The 20,204-nt window shown below is 44.6% G+C and overlaps 1 protein-coding gene across 1 annotated transcript in view; it reads right to left on the reverse strand.

Annotated features, from left to right (window-relative positions):
• Positions 1-20,204, reverse strand: part of LOC121277293 (G protein-coupled receptor kinase 5-like) — a 142,484-nt gene that overhangs the window by 103,977 nt on the left and 18,303 nt on the right. Inside the window, exon 2 of the mRNA XM_041186571.1 lies at positions 12,890-12,985. Coding sequence (XP_041042505.1) covers positions 12,890-12,985 — 96 coding nt within the window. The remainder of the gene's footprint in view (positions 1-12,889; positions 12,986-20,204) is intronic.

The following is a 20,204-nucleotide window of genomic DNA, read 5'->3' on the forward strand; positions in this document are numbered from 1 at the left end:
GTCACCAAGGCCCTGTACAACTGCAGCAAAAGACTTCTCTACTTACATATTCTATTCCCCTTGCAGTAAATGACAGCATTCCACTTGTCTTCCTAATCGCTTGTTCAAATGTACCTTTCCTCCCCAGTGCCAAGTGATCAGTGCTCTACTGGAGAGCAAGAACAGAAACTGGCAAATGAGCGGTCTCCCACACACAACACAGAAAAAACACACAAGAGTAACTGTGCCTACTTCTGATCTCCATATTACAAAAAGGAAATCGGGGCACTGGAAAAGGTGCAAAAAAAAAAAACAAACAACAACAAGGGCGATACAAGGGGTTACCCCGCAGGAAAGATTAAACAGGCTGCGGCTCTTTTCTCCATAAAACAGAAGGCCAAGTGGTGACCTGACAGAGGACTTTATGAAGGGGTTTGATAGGGTAGAGAACATGTTTCCACTTGTGGCGAGCTTGGGGAGTTGACAAAACCAAGGTGCCGTCAATACAAGACAGTTACTAACAGATTGAATCTCTTTACCCAGATAGTGGTCAGAATGTGGAACCCGTAGAGTAGTTGATCAGTAGCCTAGGTGCATTTGAAGGGAAGCTCAGGAAATCATAGAATGGTTACAGTGCGAAGGAAGCCATTTGGTCCATCATGTCTGTGCTGGCCCTTTGAAGGAGCTATTCACCTCGTGCCACTCCCCCCACCTTCTCCCCATAACCCTGCACATTTTCCTTTTCAGATAATAATCCAATTCCCTTTTGAGTGCCTCAATTGAACCCACCTTCGCCACACTCTCAGGCAGTGCATTCCAGATCCTAACCACTCACCGCATGAAAACTAAATAAAGGATATGCTGATAGGATGGGGGGAGGCTCGTATGAAATGTTAAGACCAGCACTGGCTAGTTGGGCTGAATGGCCTGTTTCTGTGCTGTAAATTCTGCGTAATTGCAGGGTACTAGTTCACACTACGTGCCTGCCATGAGAAAGTACATGTTTAAGAAAAATAACTTCCTACCCCCACTCCCCCGAAGCTGTAGCTCCAACCTTCACCTTATATTTACCGTTCACTCAATGACACTGATGCTGTGTTTTGACTCTGCATGCAGTGGAATCGCAAGGCCCCGCTCTTTGCGGACAGAAAGAACATGCACACATATTGCGCATGTTTCAGCTAAACAAAATAAGTGACAGCCATTTGCTGGCTCATTCCTCAGGGCAATGCCTTGACCAATAAGAGTCAAGCTGCCTGGTTTAAATTTCAAACAATGCTTGGCAGTTAACTGTCAGTCATCATCAACTGGTGCAGTCTCCATGGCAACACCTCTACCAATCGGAGTCCACTTGCCAACTAATCAGCACTCTCTTCTCATACGGTATAAAGCTGTTGTCTCCCTTGGGTTTATATTCTTGAGAAATGTCTCGAGCGCAAGACAAAAAGCTTCCACAATACTCAAGGAATCTCTTCCATTAAACTGCAGGAAAGTCAGAGTCAGAAATCAACAACATCAACATCAACTTGCATTTATATTGCGCTTTTAATGCACCTGTGAAACATTCCGAAGTGCTTCACAGGAGTGTTCGCAATCAAAATCTGTTACTGAGTTTAGCAAGGGAATTCCAGGGTTTTGGGCTAAGCAGCGAGAGACAGTCAGGGACAATCGACATTCCCTCGAAATTCTCTTTGTTGCGCATGGCCTGCTTGTTGCCCTGCATGGTCCGTTTAAGATTGCCACGTGGTCACGCTTCTTAAAGAGAATGTTAGCTGTGCGTGGCCTTTTTGCTGCCTGCTTGTTCCAGATTTCTGTGCAGCTACGCTATCTTAGGGGGAAACACTGGAAGCCACGGGTGGTGGGTGAGATTTGAAAACGAGGATGAGAATTTTAAAACTGAGGCGCTGCTGAAATGGGAGCCAATGTGGGTCAGCAACCCTGGGTTTCTTGGATAAAGATACGGCATTAATCAAAGCCTTGGGAGGCTTAACTTGTCCTTTCTGCACAACAAAGTGACAGGTGACCTACTGAGAAACATTAAATTGAGCCTGCTCTCAGGTTAACATCTCATCCAAAAAGACAGCAGCTCCAGCAGTTCAGCACTCCCTCAGTATTGCACTGGGCATGCATCAGTGGAGATTTAATGTGTGTGTGTCTTTGGAATGGCACTTGAAACCACGACCTTCAGAATCGGGAGGGAGAATGCTACCCACTGAACTGAAGACCGACTCCACAATGCACAACACTGGTGTATGTCAGATTCACAGAACAGCAGGCGGCCTTCCAATTAACAAGTTACTCCTCCTCACAGCCTGGGAAACATTGCCAAATGCATGTGTCAGTGCTTATACAATGGCCCAATCAATTAACACCAGCGCAATATCATTAGGGCTCACAGGAGATAATTTTAACTTGGTTAGGAGAGCGTGTGAGATAATGGGAAGGGGATCCTTCTGGCTTTTGCAGGTTGACTCGTTTATATTATTAAGCTCCGTACAGCAGGCAATAATGGGCGACCAAAAATAGAAGCCATCTTCCATATGTGAGGGCTTGCTTTAGGCTTGTTCTTTGACACTGGACCAATGACAGGGTTTGATACCAAGTCATTTGCTTTTAATTAGCATAATCAGGCCAAAAGAGACCACCAAAAAAATAACATGCTCTGATGAAAGCCCATCGATTTGAAACGTTGGCTCGTTTCTCTCTCGACAGGTTACCACAGAGGTTACCACGTTCTTAAATTCTCAGCTGACCGTCAGCGGTTCGGTTTCAGGGTTGAGTTACTTTGAGTCAACCAGCCAGCAGACTGTAGCCTAGCCGACAAGAATCGATTCCCACAGAAATTTACATGCGTAAACTGGGTCATCCAGAACTCAATGGGTAGCACTTTCACTTCTGAGTCAGATAGCTCTAGGTTCGAGTTCCCACTGCCAGAACTTGAGCACTTGACACTTCAGCACAGTACTGAGGGAGTGCTGAATGGTTGGAGGGGGCGTCATTTAGAGAAGACGTTAAATCAAGGCCCTCAATGCCCCTCTTGGGTGAGTGCAAAACATTCCACATCACCATTTTGAAGAGCAGAGGTGGGAGTTCTCCAAGATTCTCCCTCAAGCAACAACACGAATAAAACAGGTTATCTGATCATGGTCATATTTGTGTTTGTGGGAGTTTACCATGCACGTACTGCTGCCACACTAACAGTGACTACACCACCACCTGCAAATTCCTCTCCGAGTCACTCACCATCCTGACTTGGAAATATATCGGCCGCTCCTTCACTGTCACTGGGTCAAAATCCTGGAACTCCCTCCCTAACAGCACTATGGGTGTATCTATACCACATGGACTGCAGCGGTTCAAGAAGGCAGCTCACCACCACCTTCTCAAGGACAACTAGGGATGGGCAATAAATGCTGACCCAGCCAGCGAAGCCCGCATCCCGTGAATGAATAATAAAATAAACTACAGAAGTAATTATTTAGCTCCAAAGAGTTTTAGGGCATCCCAAAATTATTAAAGGCGCCACAGAAATAAGTATATTTCTTGTCAAACAAAAATTAATAAAGCCGATCATTTTAATGTTAAATTCCGCCAACTTGCAATTTTGTGGGTAGAATAAAATTGCAAGAGGTTCGAAAAGTCACTGCCAAGACTTCTGAAACTGTTTAAAAATAATTTCCACACGCCCAGTCATATTTTCAGCAGCCCAATTTCAGCAATAGCTTGCATTTATATACCGCCTGTAACATCCTCACAGGTCTGTGCACTCCTTCCAATTCTGGCCTCTTGCACATTCCAGATTTTAATCACCACACCTTTGGGGGCCATGCCTTCAGCTGTCTGGGCCCTGAACTCTGGAATTCCCAGCCTCGGTCTCAGCATCTCTCAATTTTTTTCTCCTCCTTTAAGCTGTTCCTGATAACCCACGTCCTTCACCTGCCCAATATTTTTTCCTATGGCTCAATGTCAAATTCTGTTTGATTAATGCTCCTCTGAAACACCTTGGGCATTTTTACTATGTTAAAGGCGCTATATAAATGCAAGGTGCTTCACAAAGCTGCATGGATAAGAAATGGAAACTCAGGTCAAGGCAGGATTGGGAGATGACCAAAAGCTTGGTTGATGATGAGTTTTAAAGGAGGGTCTTAAAGGAGGAGAGGGAGATGGAGGGACCAGGAAATTACAGAAACTGGATCCCCAACTGTTGGACAAACTATCAAAAGGGAAAAGAGCATAAACAAAAGGACAGAGTTCGAGGGAGGTTGATTAATGTTACAGAGATAGCCACAAGCTGCACCTTATTTTTTAATTCATTCATGGGATCTGGATGTCGCTGGCTGGGCCAGCATTTATTGCCCATCCCTAATTGCCCTTGGGAAGGTGATGGTGAGCTGCCTTCTTGAACCGCTGCAGTCCATGTGCTGTGGGAAGGGAGTTCCAGGATTTTGACCCAGCAACAGTGAAGGAACAGTGATATATTTCCAAGTCGGGATGGTGAATGGCTTGGAAGGAAACTTCCAGGTGGTGGTGTTCCCATCCATCTGCTGCCAAAGATGCTGTCTAAGAAGCCTTGGTGAATTCCTGCAGTGCATCTAGTAGATGGCACACTCTGTTGCCACTGAGCGTCGGTGGTGGAGGGAGTGAATGTTTGTAGATGGGGTGCCAATCAAGCAGGCTTTGTTCTGGACAGTGTTGAGCCTCTTCAGTATTGCAGGAGCTGCATTTATCCAGGCAAGTAGGGAGTATTCCATCACACCCCTGGCTTGTACCTTGTAGATGTTGGACAGGTTTTGGGGAGTCAGGAGGTGAGTTACTCGCTACAGAATTCCCAGCCTCTAGCCTGCTCTTGTAGCCACAGTATATGGCTAGTCCAGTTCAGTTTCTAGACAATGGTAACCCCCATGTTGATAGTGGGTGATTCCGTGCTGGTAATGCCATTGAATGTCAAGGGGAGATGGTTGGACTCTCTCTTGTTGGAGATGTTCAATGCCTGGCACTTGTGTGGCACAAATGTTACTTGCCACTAGCCAACCTAAGCCTGGATATTGTCCAGGTATGGCTGCATTTGAACACAGACTGCCTCAGTGTCTTGTCACCAGTGCCAACAACACAAGTCACATTTCCCCTGAAGTAACGTTCTTGTTTTTAGGATGAAGAGGTGAGAAACTAAATAACGTCTAATATATTGGGCAGCACCATCAAGGCTTCTTTAATTGCCATAAGTTGCCCAGAAGATGGTGGTAAGCATTCTGTTTAAAATGCTAGTTACCTTGATGGTGGGGCTCCCACAATGGTGTTAGGCATGGTGGTGTCGTGCCTGTGTTACTGATGTAGCAACCCAGAAAATCCAGTCTAATACTCCAAGGAATGCAAGTCTGAATTTCTGAATCTAAAGTTAGTTGAAAATAAAATCAAGTGTCAGCAAAAATGACCATCAATATCTGTTGGATTTTTATAAAAACCCAACTGGCTCACTGATGTTCCGTTACAAAAGGGAACTTGCTGTACATTACATCACCACACCTAACGCCATTGTGGGAGCACCATCACGGAGGGAATGCACCAATCAAGGAGATGGTCCATAACCATCTTGCCAGGTCTGGCCCTTGGCGACACCAGTCCCACACCGTTGTGGTTATCTCTGAGCAGCCCTCTGCAATGGCCCAACAAGCCACTCACGTTGTATGAAGAACAAAGAAGGCCCATCGCCACCGCTTTCACTGGGCAACGAGGGGCGAGCAATACATACCAGCTTTGGCAGCAATGCTCATATCCTGAGTGTGAACAAAAACAAAGAGTTGGGGAATTTCTAGATAAGGAGCAGCGATACACGTCCAAGACGGTTTAGAATGTGACTTGGAGGGGAAGCCGTTCACAAAGCTCTTATCCTTCTTGGTGGAAAAATGTTACAAGACAAGGAAGTGCCATCAATAGATAAGTACAAGATGAGATGTCGCCTGCACCAGCCCTCGAACAACTGAGGCTTATTCCTCCACTATTTTATCCAAATCCTGATCTCAGATTGTCCAGTGCGTACAGCCTTTTTATTCGTTTACCCTCTTGTCTACATATCCTGCAGCTGTGGTTTAATGCAAAGCAGGAGATTATTAGCACAATGTTCACAAGACAAACATGTAGCTTTTACGATAACATCGTATAATAAAAATTTACAACCTCTGAAATGCATCAACCCAATGAGACAATAAGGTAATCCCAAATACCTGAATGCAACACAAGGAAAGTTGCCATGTTATGAAGAAACTACAGCACAGAAACAAACCATTCAGCCCATTTGGTCTATGATAGTTTTTATGCTCCATAGGAGTCTCATCCTACCCTACTTCATCTCAGCCTATCTGAAAGTCCTTCTATTCTTTTCTCCCTCATATATTTATCTAGCTTTTCCTTAAATGCATCTATGCTATTCATCTCAACTACTCCAAAACTGATGGAAAGTTGTTCAGCCTCGCTAGCCTGAAATCCAAGACAAATGCGTACCAAGTCCTCATCAGAGGGTTCCTGAATGCTGACGATGCTGGACGACCATGCCATACCATACCAAGAAACATCTTCAGTGGCAAATGGACAGACTCTCTAATGCTGGTAGAGAGAGTTTGGTTTGACCATCAACATCAGGAACACAGATATCAAGGTCCAGGCTGCATCAGAAAAGCTGCAGCTGTTTCATCCAAGCTGAGTAAGAGTGTGGAACAATAGCAACGTGACTGAGAACACTAAAGTCCTCAGCACACTCCTCTACAGTGGTGTGACCAGACAACACATGCTAAAATGTTTCCACTTTCACTGTCTCAGACGCATTCTCGTTTTCTCTTGGCAAGACAAGGTCACCAACTCAGGGGTCCTGGAGCGCGCTCATCCCATCAGCATACACCCATTGCTAAGCCAACGACGTCTGCGCCAGCTTGGCCACGTTCATCAGATGGATGGTGGCTGTATACCCAATGATCTTCTGTACGATGAGCTGGCCACTGGATCACAATCACCTGTACATCCATACCCCTGCTATAAGGATGCCTGCAAGCGAGATACGAAAATGGCAGACAGTCACCGAGGCCCGTGACCTCTGAGGCTGACTGTTTGAAGGGTCATTGGAAGAGGTGAGCAGAAACAAAAAGCTCAGCTGGCCCACAGAAAGAAAGGCCAGCCAATCTTTCTCAACCCAATTGTCTTCCTCTGCAGCAAATGCGGCAGAGACTGCCATGCCAGAGGAGAGGGCCTGAGTCACACCAGGCAATGCTTAACACAGAGTTGACTACCAAGGCACTAACCATTGCCTTAAGACATGGAAGGCTGCTACAAAATCTTTGTGGTAGCAAGTTGCACATTCACAGTGCTCTCTGGGTAAAACCCCTAATGGAGTGGCTACTGTATTTTTATGACCCCTAGGTTTGAACTCCCTAACAAGTGAAAATGTCTTCTCTGCCTCTACCCAATCAAGCCTTTCATAATCTTAAAGATCTCTATCAGTCTTCTCTTTCCCAAAGAACCGAGCCTGAACTGTTCAATCTTTCCTGAGTGCTAATATCTTTCATTGTAATATGGAGGCTACAGCTGTACACTATACCCCTTAAGTGTGGTCTGATCAAGGTATTCTTCCAGAAAAACAAAGTACATTTCAATCACCTCATTAGTATTTGGACCACATTTCCAGATTCAAAGCACCATTGGCCATATCACACAAGGACCTAGCTACATGTTAGAGAGTTAAACCAGCAAACCAAGTGTGTCATTAACACTATTTCCTCTCATTTCATATGTTACTATTTCAGTCCTTTACATTGTTTAAAGCAAATCCTAAAAGAAGAAAACATGTTTCAAAAACTTTAGTTAAAAATAGCAATTGGAAAATGTAACAAGTGACTCCGCTTAAGTGGTAATTTTTTTTTGAGTGAGACTACAGAACCCGGTCCCATTCTTATCCGGTATCCACTTTTGCTGAGGGAGTCATGGGTTACTGATCAGGTATCTGAGCTGAATTCCCTCGCACTTCCTTCTAGCCAAAAGGAGACGATGAAGCACGAGGACAGTTGACCAAAATCTTGGTCAAGGAGGGAAATTTTAAGTAGAATCTAAGAGGAGAGAGAGCTAGAGTGGCAAAAAGGTTTGGAGTTTTGAGGTGAGCGTGGGAAAGGGGGTAATTCCAGAACTCAGGGACTAGATGGCTAAAGGTGCGGCCATCAATAGTGGTGCAAAGGAAGTGCAGGACATATAATTGGAGGGACGTAGAGCATTTGACGTTCATTTCCCCTTTATAGCCCTTCACTCACTCCACCCCCAATCAATGCAGCCTTCACACTTTTTAAACTCACTTATTGCTTGACCTCTATCTGGGAAGGTCCACTGATTCCTACTGTGGGCAGACGGATGTTTTAACTGAACACCTCGTGCTTCACATCTGACTCTATACTCGATGGCCAAGAACAAGGCTTTTCAGATCAGGGATCCCACTGGCATTCCCTGAGATCATCCCATAAACTCTCATAGTGAAAGCAAAAATTAAAATGACGTAGTCAGCACTAGGACAGGAAGGAAGCAGGACTGGGTGCAAGGGACAGATAAGGGAGAGGGAACCGAAACAGGTCTTCCACCACTGGGCGGGGTGGAAGACATTTCAATAGTGCACTGTTACCAACACCGTCAGAAGCAACATCACTGGGCTGAACCTGAATTGTTCACGCCCAGTGGAAGCTAAACTTGCGTCGAGTGCTGCCAGCCAAGATTATTAAAACATCCTGATCCTACAGCTTCACTCATTGTGATTGAAATTCCTTATGTTCCCCTTCCAAAGGTCGAGATGTTTCTCATTTACTGACACAACTCAAAAAATCACGCAGCTTGTACTGGGGACAAAAGCAAGCTATTTACCGCTGCAAGACCACTGGATTATAATGAGATGGCCAAGGGGTACAGCATAAAGCTCCACGCGGTCCTGAATTTGCTCAGGATCAGCGAACAAACTCATCCAAGGCCATGCACACTTAGCACTGTCACAAGGATTTTTTTGGGGGTGGTGGTAGGGGGGTGCAGTTTAGCGGGTTGCCTTCATACACTGCAATAAGCTTCTTGTGTGATCATGTGAGCCACGCAGATTGCTCCCACTGCCCTTGCAGGGCTATGGGGAAAGAGTAGGTGATGGGGGAAAGAGTAGGACTGATCAAATAGGGGAGGTAATGGAGTATGGTATTGTCACTGGACTAAAATTCTAGAGGGCCAGACTAATGCTCTGGGGACACTGATTCAAACCCCACCATGGTGGCTGGTGGAGTTCAAATTCTGGAATAAGTCAGGAATTGAAAGCTAGTCGCAGTCATGGTGATCATGAAACTATCATCAATTGTTGTAAAAACCCATCTGGTTCACTAATACCTTTTAGGGAAGGAAATCTGCCATCCTTATCCGGACGGATCTACATGTGACTCCAGACCTACAGCAATGCGGTTGACTCTTAACTGCCCCCTAAAATGGCTGAGTAAGCCACTCAATGTAAGGGTAATTAGGGACGGGCAACAAATGCTGGCCTTGCCAGTCACCCACATCCCATGAAAGAATAAATTTGAAAAAAAACATTCTTTCAAAAAGCCTGAACCGGTTCAACGTGTTAAATGGTTTCCTTCTGGGCTGTATTTTATTATTCTACCACCTGTGGCCCGACCTGAACCTTACCCTCATGTTATAAACTCAGAGCACTCACTCCACGTACAGCCCAAGACAATCTGAATATGTCACACCATCACACTTCACTGCACATAAATCAGCTGTCTTGTCTTCCCCAGCACAGCAGTGACTAACTGCACTTCCGAAAAGCACTTGCACAAGAGCAAAATACCTCGGATGCTAGAAATCTGAAGTAAAATAAACAGAAAGCGCTGGCCGTGTTTAGCAAGTCAGACAGCGCCTGCGGAGAGAGCCAGAGTTAATGGTTCAGCTTGGTAACCTATCTTCAGACGAAAAGTCACTAGGTTGAAAAGTTACCCCTGTTTTTCTCTCTCCAACGTTGCTGACTGCTTCCAGCATTTTCTGCTTTTGCTTCACAAAAGCACTTCATTGGCTGTTAAGTGTTTTGCAACATCCCAAGGTCATGGGAGAGGCTACATAAATGCAAGTTTTTTCTTTTTTTATTATTACTTTTTTTTTTAATATCAGCACTGGGGTTCGCTGCTGTATTTAACAGCATACCTCAGGAGGGGTTTTTTTTGTTAAAAATCTAAGGGAAATGGAATTTCACCAGTCACTTTATTTTGACATTGCAACTTTTTTTCAAAGAAAATCATGCTCCCCCTTCAAATAACTCTGTGACTGGTGGGTGCATAACTCACATTTTGATAGCCCTTTCCACGAACAGCCAGGGACCTGTTAAACGCCCCAACGTTTTGTGGCTGTTTGGCTCCTACGATTACTGAAACCTTGATCTTCCGCAACCCCTCCACACCCCAGCAACCCCACCACCACCCACCCCGCCAAACGCCAAGAAGAAACCGATCTGACAGCTGATGCAGGAAATTTCACCAAAGACCTAGGGTAAGATCAGGAAGCTCGTCGTGCTCAAGTTACTGCTGACCCAAATTTCGTGTCAGTTTGCTCACTGTTGACAGAAAGGGGCTTCTCAGATCCAGGTTTCGGGGGCACTATCATTACTTTATCATTGTTACTTTACCAAAACATGATGCATACTGTGAAGGTGGAGTGATTTTTTTTTTAATATAAAGATGTTTCGTTTCCAAACTAAAAGGGGCATGAGAAAAATCGGAAAGAGTCAACAGCCTTCTAAAGATGGGTAAACCTTTCCTGATGCAATCAATAACCACAGCAAATTCTGTTGCTGAACTCCTTGCACCAAACTTGCAGAATCTGACTACACAGGAAACAGCAGTAACATTTCTTTTCCAAAGAGACACTGACAAACTTGGCATTGATACAACACTTTTCACAACGTTAGGGCATCTCAAAGTGCTTTACAGTTAATGAAGCAATCGAGAGATAAATATTGGTTAGGACAGAAACATCACCACCTGCAAGTACCCCCCCCACCCCCACCCCGCCAAGCCACTCACCATCCTGATTTGGAAATATATATCACTGTTCCTTCACTGTCGCCAGGTCATAATCCTGTAACTCGTTTCTTAACAGCACTGTGGATGTACCCACACCTTACAGCAAAGGACATAATTGCTCTGGAGAGAGTCCAGAGGAGATTTACAAGAACGCTGCCAAAGGCTTGAAAATTGCAGCTATGAGGAGAGATTGGATAGGCCGGGGTTGTTTTCCTTAGTACAGAGGAGGCTAAGGGGTGACCTAATTGAGGTGTACAAAATTATGAGGAACCTAGATACAGGAAAGGCTTGTTTCCCCTAGCTGAGGGGTCAATTACCAGGGGGCACAGATTTAAGGTGATTGGTAGAAAGATCAGAGGGGGCATGAGGAAAAACTTTTTCAGCCAGATCCAAATAGATCCCTTACTGGCTAATAATTACTTCTAATCATTCTTCGTTCTGTGCAAGGGATGCTGCTGGCACTGGAGTCTCAGAAAGGGATTCATTACCCAACCCTATTAACTGGGCTACCTACCTACAGTTGGGTGCGGAGTTAAGCTCGTTCTCCTTTTCCCAAGTAATGTATTTCAGACCAAGCCTCAGCACAGGTCCTCACTATTGTGCAATCTCTCAAACTTTTACTTCACGTAAGGTAACGGCCCCAGACTTACTTTTTGTCAGTTTCCATCAACTAACAGTAATTAATAGCTCGTACATATAAACTTAACAGTATAATTGTTATATGATTCCAGCGAACACCTTATATTGCTGATTGTTCAACGCAGTCAGGAGGTTAGCATTGATTGGTACAATGGACTAATCAGATCCTCACGTGGATCCTTGCAGACCATCCGGTACATGTGTTTAATAAGTGGATATCCATTTACCGAACCAGGCAGCAGAAGACACGCTGTGAATCTCAGCTGTTTTATTGTTAAACTACTGTTCAGTATAAACACCAGTTTCCTCTCTTCCCTTCTGGATTCTCTCCCTGTCCAGAAGCCAATTCCATGACCGGGGGAAAAACCCAGCTCTTAAGTGCAGGCTTCAATGAGCAACACCTGCTCTCAATTCACTCTGAAGCTAGTCCTGGTTTACTCTTAAAGGGACCTGCATTTCTAATATCGTCAACATGATCAATTGGATTGCACCATTGGTTCCTATTACCTAGCATGACATCTCAAGCTTGAAGCTACAAACTCCCAGCTTCTTGGTTACGGTAATCCATCCACTACGAAGGAATAATCAAACTGTTAGTGAGATCAGTTACAAATGAAGGGTTACTGAACACAGTTTAATAATATAAAGAGAAATCCTATTTGAATGACCCTTCATTAACAAACAGGTGCCATTTTCTTCACTGCAATTGCGCTCACTGCTGGGACCCAGCAAAAACAACTAACATCAACCTCCCAGGACACTTCACAAAAGTGTGGGCAAGCCACATGAGGAGGTTATTTGGACAGCTTGGTCAAAAAAGTAGGTTTTAAGGAGTGTCTTAAAAGGAGGAGAGGGAGGTGAAGAGGTTTACTGAGCAAATTCCTGAGTTTTGCCATGAACTATCTGACATTACAGTCGCCAGTGGCAGTGTGATTACAGTCAGGGATACGCAAAAGGTCAGAATAAGAGGAACGCGCAGGTCTGAGGGCTGTACGGCTAGAGGAGCTTACAGAGATGAGGAGGGACAAAGCCATGGAGGGAAACATGGATGCAAACATGGATAAGAATTTTAAAATCGAGACCAGGAGAGCCATCACATGGCCTGTCTTACACATAGCGAACAGACAACAACAGAAGCTGCACATCGTCAGTATCACAGTTTGGAACCAGGGCACTTCCTCAAGTCGAGGGTAGCTTACCGATAGTCTGTCGCAAGTCCTCACACTGACTGACGTGGGGCAACCTCAGCATCTCTCTCCATTTTTTACTCCGGCCTTTCCTCTTCCCTCCGCCACCTTTAGGAAATAAATCATTAACAAAGGCCATATTTTCAAATCATTTAGTAAATAAAACCAAAAAAAAAAGCAACTTTTTTTGTTTTGAAAATGCCAGATGAATTTCTTTTTAAAAAAGAAAATACTTCGTAGCACAGCTTTGGGAGTTATAAGCTCCCTGGAGATGTACTGTGCAAACGAACACAAATAATAACGAGTAATCAAAATAAGTTTTTTAAAACTTATTTAATGTTGCTCAAACTTCATTTAAAATTAGTTTTTACTTATTGATTAACTGCACAGAGCTATCCTGAGTGCTGAGTGCACTGGATACAGTAAAGGCTATAGGACTCAACAACATCGCAGCTGTAGAGCTGAAGTCTTGTGTTCCAGAACTAGCCACGCCCCTGGCCAAGCTGTTCCAGTAAAACATTGGCATCTACCAGGCAGGCAATGTGAATCTGAGAATTGCCCAGGTACACTCTGTCCACAAAAACCAGGACAAATCCAGCCAGACCAGTTGCCACCCAGTCAAGTCCACTCTCAATCGCCAGCAAAGTGATGGAAGGTGTCAGTAACAGTGCTATCAAGTGGCACTCACTCAGCAATAACCTCCTCACTGATGCCCAGTTTGGGTTCTGCCAGGGCCATATCAGCTCCAGGCCTTGGTTCAAACATGGACCAAAGAGCTGAACTCCAGAGGTGAGAAGAGTGACTGCCCTTGATATCAAGACAGCATTTGAGCGAGTGTGGCATCAAGGAGCCCCAGCAAAACTGCAGTCAATAGGAAACTCGGTGGTGGCTGGGGGTGGGGGAGTCTTTCCACTGGTTGGAATCATGCAAAAGTAGACAGTGGTTGTTGGAGCCCTATCATCGAAGCTCGAGGACATTGCTAAATGAGTTCCTCAGGGTAGTGTCTGAGGCCCAACCATCTTCAGCTGCTTCATCAATGACTGATGAACGCAGTGTTCAGTTCCAACAGAGATGGATCTCTGGCAAGTGAGGAGTTTGGCAGAGTGAAGACTGGGAGTGTGTTGTGGCTTTCTTATATCTGGAATTCAGTTTTTAGGTGACACAAGTACCCTCGTTGTAAATCATCACTTTCCTCACATCCACATTCAACCTCCTTCTGTCATTCAGAAACAATGTGCATTCCACAGAGAAACTGTGATTGCTTCATGAAGTGTCCTGACCTTGTGAAAAAGTGGTTATCGGACTTCTCTGAGCTAATAATCAGTTGGAGCGGCAGGGAGGGAGGGAGGGAGGGAGGGAGGATGGGGAATCAGAGTCTTACAGCACACAAGGCACTCATTCAAACAGTAAATGGTATGTTGGCTTTTATTGCAAGAGGATTTGAGTACAGAAGTAAAGATGACACACTGCATTGTATAGAGCCTTGGTGAGACTGCACCTAGAGTATAGCATCCAGTTTTGGTGTCTCTACTTCAGGAAGGATATATTCACCATAGAGGGAGTGCAACTAAGGTTCATCAGACTGATTCCTGGGATGGTGGGATTGTCCTATGGGGGGGGAGGGGGAGGAGAGTGGGCCTGTATTCTCGAGAGTTGAAAAAATGAGAGGTGATCTCGTTGAAATTTACTAAATTCTTACAGGGCGTGACAGGGTAGATGGAGGAAGGATGTTTCCCTGGCTTTGTTTGGGGTGGGTGGGGGGGGGGGCTGTTGGGAGGGGTCTAAAATCAGGGGACAAGTCTCAGAAAAAGGGCCAGGCCAATTAGGTCTGAGATGAGGAGGAATTTCTTCACTCAGAGGGCAGTAAATTTTTGGAATTCTCTACCCCAGAGAGCTGTGAAGGCCCAGTCATTGAGTATATTCAAGACAGAAATCGATAGATTTCTAGATAGCAAAGGCGTCAAGGGATATGGGAATATCGTGGGGAAATGGCGTCGAGGTAGATCAGCTGGAATCTAATTGAATGGCAGAGCATACTCGAGGGGCCGAATGGCCTACTCCTGCTCCTATGTTCCGTTCATCGTGTCTCCGTTGCCTCTTTGGGAAAGCAACCCAACTAGCACCACTGCCTCGCTCTTTCCCCAGAAACGTGCAGCTTTCTTTCCAAGTATAAATCCAAATTCCCTTTTGAAAATTGGGATTGAATCTGCTCCCACCTTTAAGGCAATTCACCCAGTGCTTAAAAAATAATTTTCTTCCTCCTTCGGTTCTTTTGCCAATGATCTCAAATCCATATCCTTTGGTCACTGACCCCCCCCCCCTGACTGTAGACACAGCTCCCGTGTGGAGTCAGCAGGGTTCCCACTGAAAGGTGCACAGCCGGGGTCACAAACACAGCCGGCCATGATAACTCCAGTGCCAATAAGCCTTGGCACTGCTCACTCATCTGGGCTGGCATGTCAGAGAGCGTGCCCACACTGGGCATGGCCCTAGAGGTGTTGGAGGGGCACCTAAAGTGAACTGTATCGCAGCAAATCAGCGACGCTCGGAACAGGAGACGCCTGGTGCTCTGGTCGGGTCAAATCACTAAGTACAAGGGATTCATCCAAAGTCCAGAGGCAAAGCAGCGCAGTACCACAAGACTGATCCCTAGCATCATCAGAAATAAGGGGGAACTGGGTCCCTTAGTCCTTGATACCAAAAAGATGGAGTGGATTGAAGGGTACACAAATGGGCTTTATATATTTTCCGGGAGCATTAAATTACCAGAGAAAAGAGAATGAAGAAAGGTACTTCACTAACAGAACGAAATTAAATAACTGAATTCTGACAGTGGAGCAATGAAGCAAAAGCTCAGTCTTTTTAGGGTCCATTCGTCTCCAAGATGACACGCCCGGCGACAGATCAATGGGAACATCGTTGTGCTTCTGGTGGCAGACTTGGTAATCCAAGCCCAGAGCCAATCCACAGTATCACAGAGAGAATCAGTTCATTAAATAAAGAGAAACATTCCATCGAGGGTGGTGGTTTGGGGGGGGGGGGGGGGGGGGGGGGGGTGGTCAGTAATCAGAGGAGACAGATTTAAGATAAATAGAACACGAACCAGAGGTGAGATGAGAAGTTTTTTTTTATAAAAACACAGCCAGTTACGATGATTCAAACACACTGCCTGAAAAGGTGATTCAATAGTAACTTGCAAAAGGAAATTAAGAAGCCTGGAGAAAAGGGGACTGGGACTAAACTCTTCTTCAGAGTCATAAGGATGCAAAAGGTTAACTCTTGTCTTTCTCTCCACAGGTGCTGTTAGGCCTGCTGAGTTTTTCCAGCACTTTGTTTTTGTTTCAGTATTATCAAGCCTGAAGGACCCCGGAGGAAAGGAAGGATTAAAGGATAGTACTTTAATAGTACTATCAAAGAGCCAGCACAGGCACAATGGGCCAAAGGGCCTCCTTCTGTGCTGTATCATTCCACGTGTCTAGGATTGACTGGAGCCGGAGAGGTTGATGAAGACTGTAATTCCTCCCACTCAAGGGGGTCTCGACAAACTGATACTCCCAGCATTTGGGATAGTTCTAAATGGGCAATCAATTGGAAGCTTTTTTTAAAAAATATTATTTCATGGGATGTGGGCATCACTGGCAAGGCCAGCATTTGTTGCCCATCCATAATTGCCCTTGAACCGAGTGGCTTGCTCAGCTATTTCAGAGGACAGTTAAGAGTCAACCACATTGCTCTGTAGGCCAGACCGGGTAAGGGCAGCAGATTTCCTTCCCTGAAGGATGTTAGTGAACCAGATGGGTTTTTACAACAAGTGACAATGGTTTCATGGTTATTTTTTTTTAATGAATTCAAATGCTTTGGGAGATTTGAACCCAGATTTCCAGAGCATTACCCTGGGCTCGGGATTAATAGTTCAGCAGCAATATCAGTATGCCATCGCCAACCCCCCCTAGTGAGCCAGTTGGGTTTTTACAACAATCAATGATAGTTTCATGGTCACCATCACTGAGACTAGCTTTATATTCCAGATTTATTAATTGAACTTAAATTCTGCCAGCTGCCTTTGTAGGATATGAACCCATGTCCCCAAAGCATCAGCCTGGGCCTCCGGATTACTAGTCCAGAGACATTACCACTACGCCACCGTCTCCCCTCTCTGTTGCTTCTACATTGAATGGACTTGAGCTTCTGCACTGTTGAAGCACACACTTGGGAGGGGGTCCCCACACCTTAGTGCTTTACCAATCTGCACCCATACATCCTCACCAAGTCAACACAAGTCACCAAGTTACCTAACATTACTGTGGGAGAACCGTCACTATGAAAGGTGAATGATAGTTCAAGAAGGCCCAACATGAGTCAAGCGGTGCAATAGGAGCCAGTGAAGTACACATCTCAAGAACGGTAGAGATGAATATGTCCAGTCAAACTATCTGCATGACGCTCTCAGTAGCTTGACTCAAGAGACTTAAAACAAGTTTCAGACACACAACTGAGAGAGGCTAATTAGAACCGTTTTTCAGAGACTTTACCTTGCTGCGTTGCAACATTTTAACAGTGGCTACATTGACAAAGTTATTCATTGTGAAATGCTTTGGGGCTTCCTGAGATTATAAAAGGTGCTGTAAAAACAGAAGTTCGTTTTTCCAAAATAAGGTCTAGAGAGAAAAAAAAGCAATTACCCTCTCACTTATGTTCCTCATCAAATCTTGTTATAACATTTTGTACTGCACTTTCTCACACCCGATGTCAATTAGGTACTTCCTCCCCCCGCCCCCAGCCCACACCCTACATGCAAACCGAGAAGGCCTAAATAGCATAAAGTTTGCGCATTCTTTTTAAAAAGGTTTATATACAGTCCGGACAATCAAAGACAGTATTTTAAATCATCAACTTATCTAAAACTGATAATTAGGTTAACAAAACCATTTTAAAAAAATTCTTGCTTTTCAGAGGAGGATTAAAAAGCAGGGACGCTATGCTAAATTTATGAACCTTGATTAGAGCTGTGTGTTTAAACCTTGGAGTCATGTGCACAGCTCAGGTCACCATCTTATTAAAAAAGGATATTGTGGCACTGGAGAAGGTGCAAAATAAGATTGACATGGACGAGCCCAGCACTTAAGTTATAACTATTGAAAAGACTGAACAAGCTTTTTTCTCTAGAATATAATTGACAAGGGGAGATGGTGGCATAGTGATAACATCACTGGGTTAGTAATCGAGAGGCTCAGGGTAATGCACTGGGGACCACGTTCAAATCCTACCATGTCAGCTGGTGATATTTAAAATCAAATAATACAACCTGGAATTAAAAGCTAATCTCAATAACATTGACCATCAAGTTTCGTAAAAACCCATCTGGTTCATTCATGTCCATTAGGGAAGAAAGTCTGCCATCCTTACTCAGTCTGGCCTACATGTGACTCCAGATCCACAGCAATGTGGTTGACTCTGACCTGGCCCCTGGATTGGCCTAGCAAGCCACTTATTTCAAGGGCAATTAGGGATGGGCAACAAATGCTGGCTTTGCCAGTGACACCCACATCGCAAAGAATAAAAAAACAGGCAACTTGACACAGGTCTCTAAAATTATGAAGGGGTCAGATAGGGACACAGCGCACATGTAGGAACAATCAATACTAGTGGACAACAAATACAAGATAGTCACAAAAAATCCAATAAGAAATTCAAGAGACACTTCTTTATCAGTGGATGTACTTGGATTTCCAGAGTGCACTTGATAAGGTCAAAGGTTATTACAGAAAATAAAATCTCATGGTGTAGTGGGTAGCACATTGGCATGGATAGAAAATTGACTAGCTAACAGGAAACAGAGAGTAGGCATAAATGGGTCATTTTCTGGTTGACAGGATGTAACTAGTGCTGGGGCCTCAATTTATTACAATTTGCACCAATGGCTTGGATAAAGGGACGAAGGTATGGCTGCTAAATTTACAGATGACACAAAGGTAGGTAGGAAAGGAAGTTGTGAAGAGGGCATGAGGAGAATACAAAAGTGACATAGGTAAGTTGTGAGTGGGCAAAGATCTGGCAAATGGAGTATAATGTGGGGAAAAAGTGATATTGTCCATTTTGGCAGGAAGAATAAAAAAAAGCAGCATACTACCTAAATGGTAAGAGACTCCAGAGCCCTGAGATGCAGAGGGATCTGGGTGTCCCAGCGCATGAATCACAGAAGTTAGTATGCAGGTCCAACAGGTAGTTAGGACAGCTAATAGAATGTTACTGTTTATTGCAAGGGGAATTGAATACAGAAGTTGAGAGGTTATGCTTCAGTTATACAGGGCACTGGTGAGAGGACAGTATTGGATTCCTTATTAAAGGAGAGATGTAAATGCATTGGAAGCAGTTCAGAAAAGGTTTACTAGGCTAATACCTGGAATGGGTGGGTTGCCTTATGAGGAAAGGTTGGACAGGTTAGGCTCGTATCCACTGGAGTTTAGAAGAGCAAGAGGCAACTTGATTGAAACATACAAGATCCTGAGGAATCTTGACAGGGTGGATGTGGAAAGAATGTGGGGGTTTAAAATTAAGGGGTCACCCATTTAACTCAGAAATGAGGAGAATTTTTTTCTTTCAGAGGGTCGTGAGTCTTTGGAACTCTCTTCCTCACAAGACGGAGGAAGCAGAGCCTTTGAATATTTTTAGGGCAGAGGTGGTTAGATTCTTGATAAGCAAGGGCGTGAAAGATTATTAGAGGTAGATGGGGATCTGGAGTTCAGGTTACAATCAGATCAGCCATGATCTTATTGATGGGTGGAGCAGGCTCGAGGGGCCAAGTGGCCTATTCCTGCTATTGATTCGTACGTTCGTTACCCAGAAAGAGTAGGTAGAATGTGAAACTCACTAACACAAAAAGTGTTGAGGCGAATAGCAGAAAGGGGAAGCCAGGAAAGTAAGTGAGGGAGAAGGGAATAGAGGGATATATTGATAGGGTGAATGAGGTAGAGATGGGAGGAGACATAAACTTTGCATAGACCAAGCTGGGACAAACAGCCTGGTTCTGGACTCCAAGTGCTATGCAATGCTATGAAATTAAGATAATCACACTGGGGGGTTACTACATGTTGCTGGGGAGTCGGCAGAGGTCAATGAGTCTAAATGCTCACAGATCTACTAGTACTTTATCAACAACAATTATGCCAGTGACATTCTCTTCTGAGCACCAGTCTCAGAAATACCTGTAAATCACTCAGTTGTAACAGGCACCATTAGTTAAACCAGTCAGGCTGATCCAGCACCGATCAGATCGATAATGCGCAGACTTGCACTGTACATTACATACATAAGTAGCACGTACTTC

The sequence above is a fragment of the Carcharodon carcharias genome, chromosome 4, assembly GCF_017639515.1.
Source record: "Carcharodon carcharias isolate sCarCar2 chromosome 4, sCarCar2.pri, whole genome shotgun sequence".
In the NCBI taxonomy this organism is placed as follows: Eukaryota; Metazoa; Chordata; class Chondrichthyes; order Lamniformes; family Lamnidae; genus Carcharodon; species Carcharodon carcharias.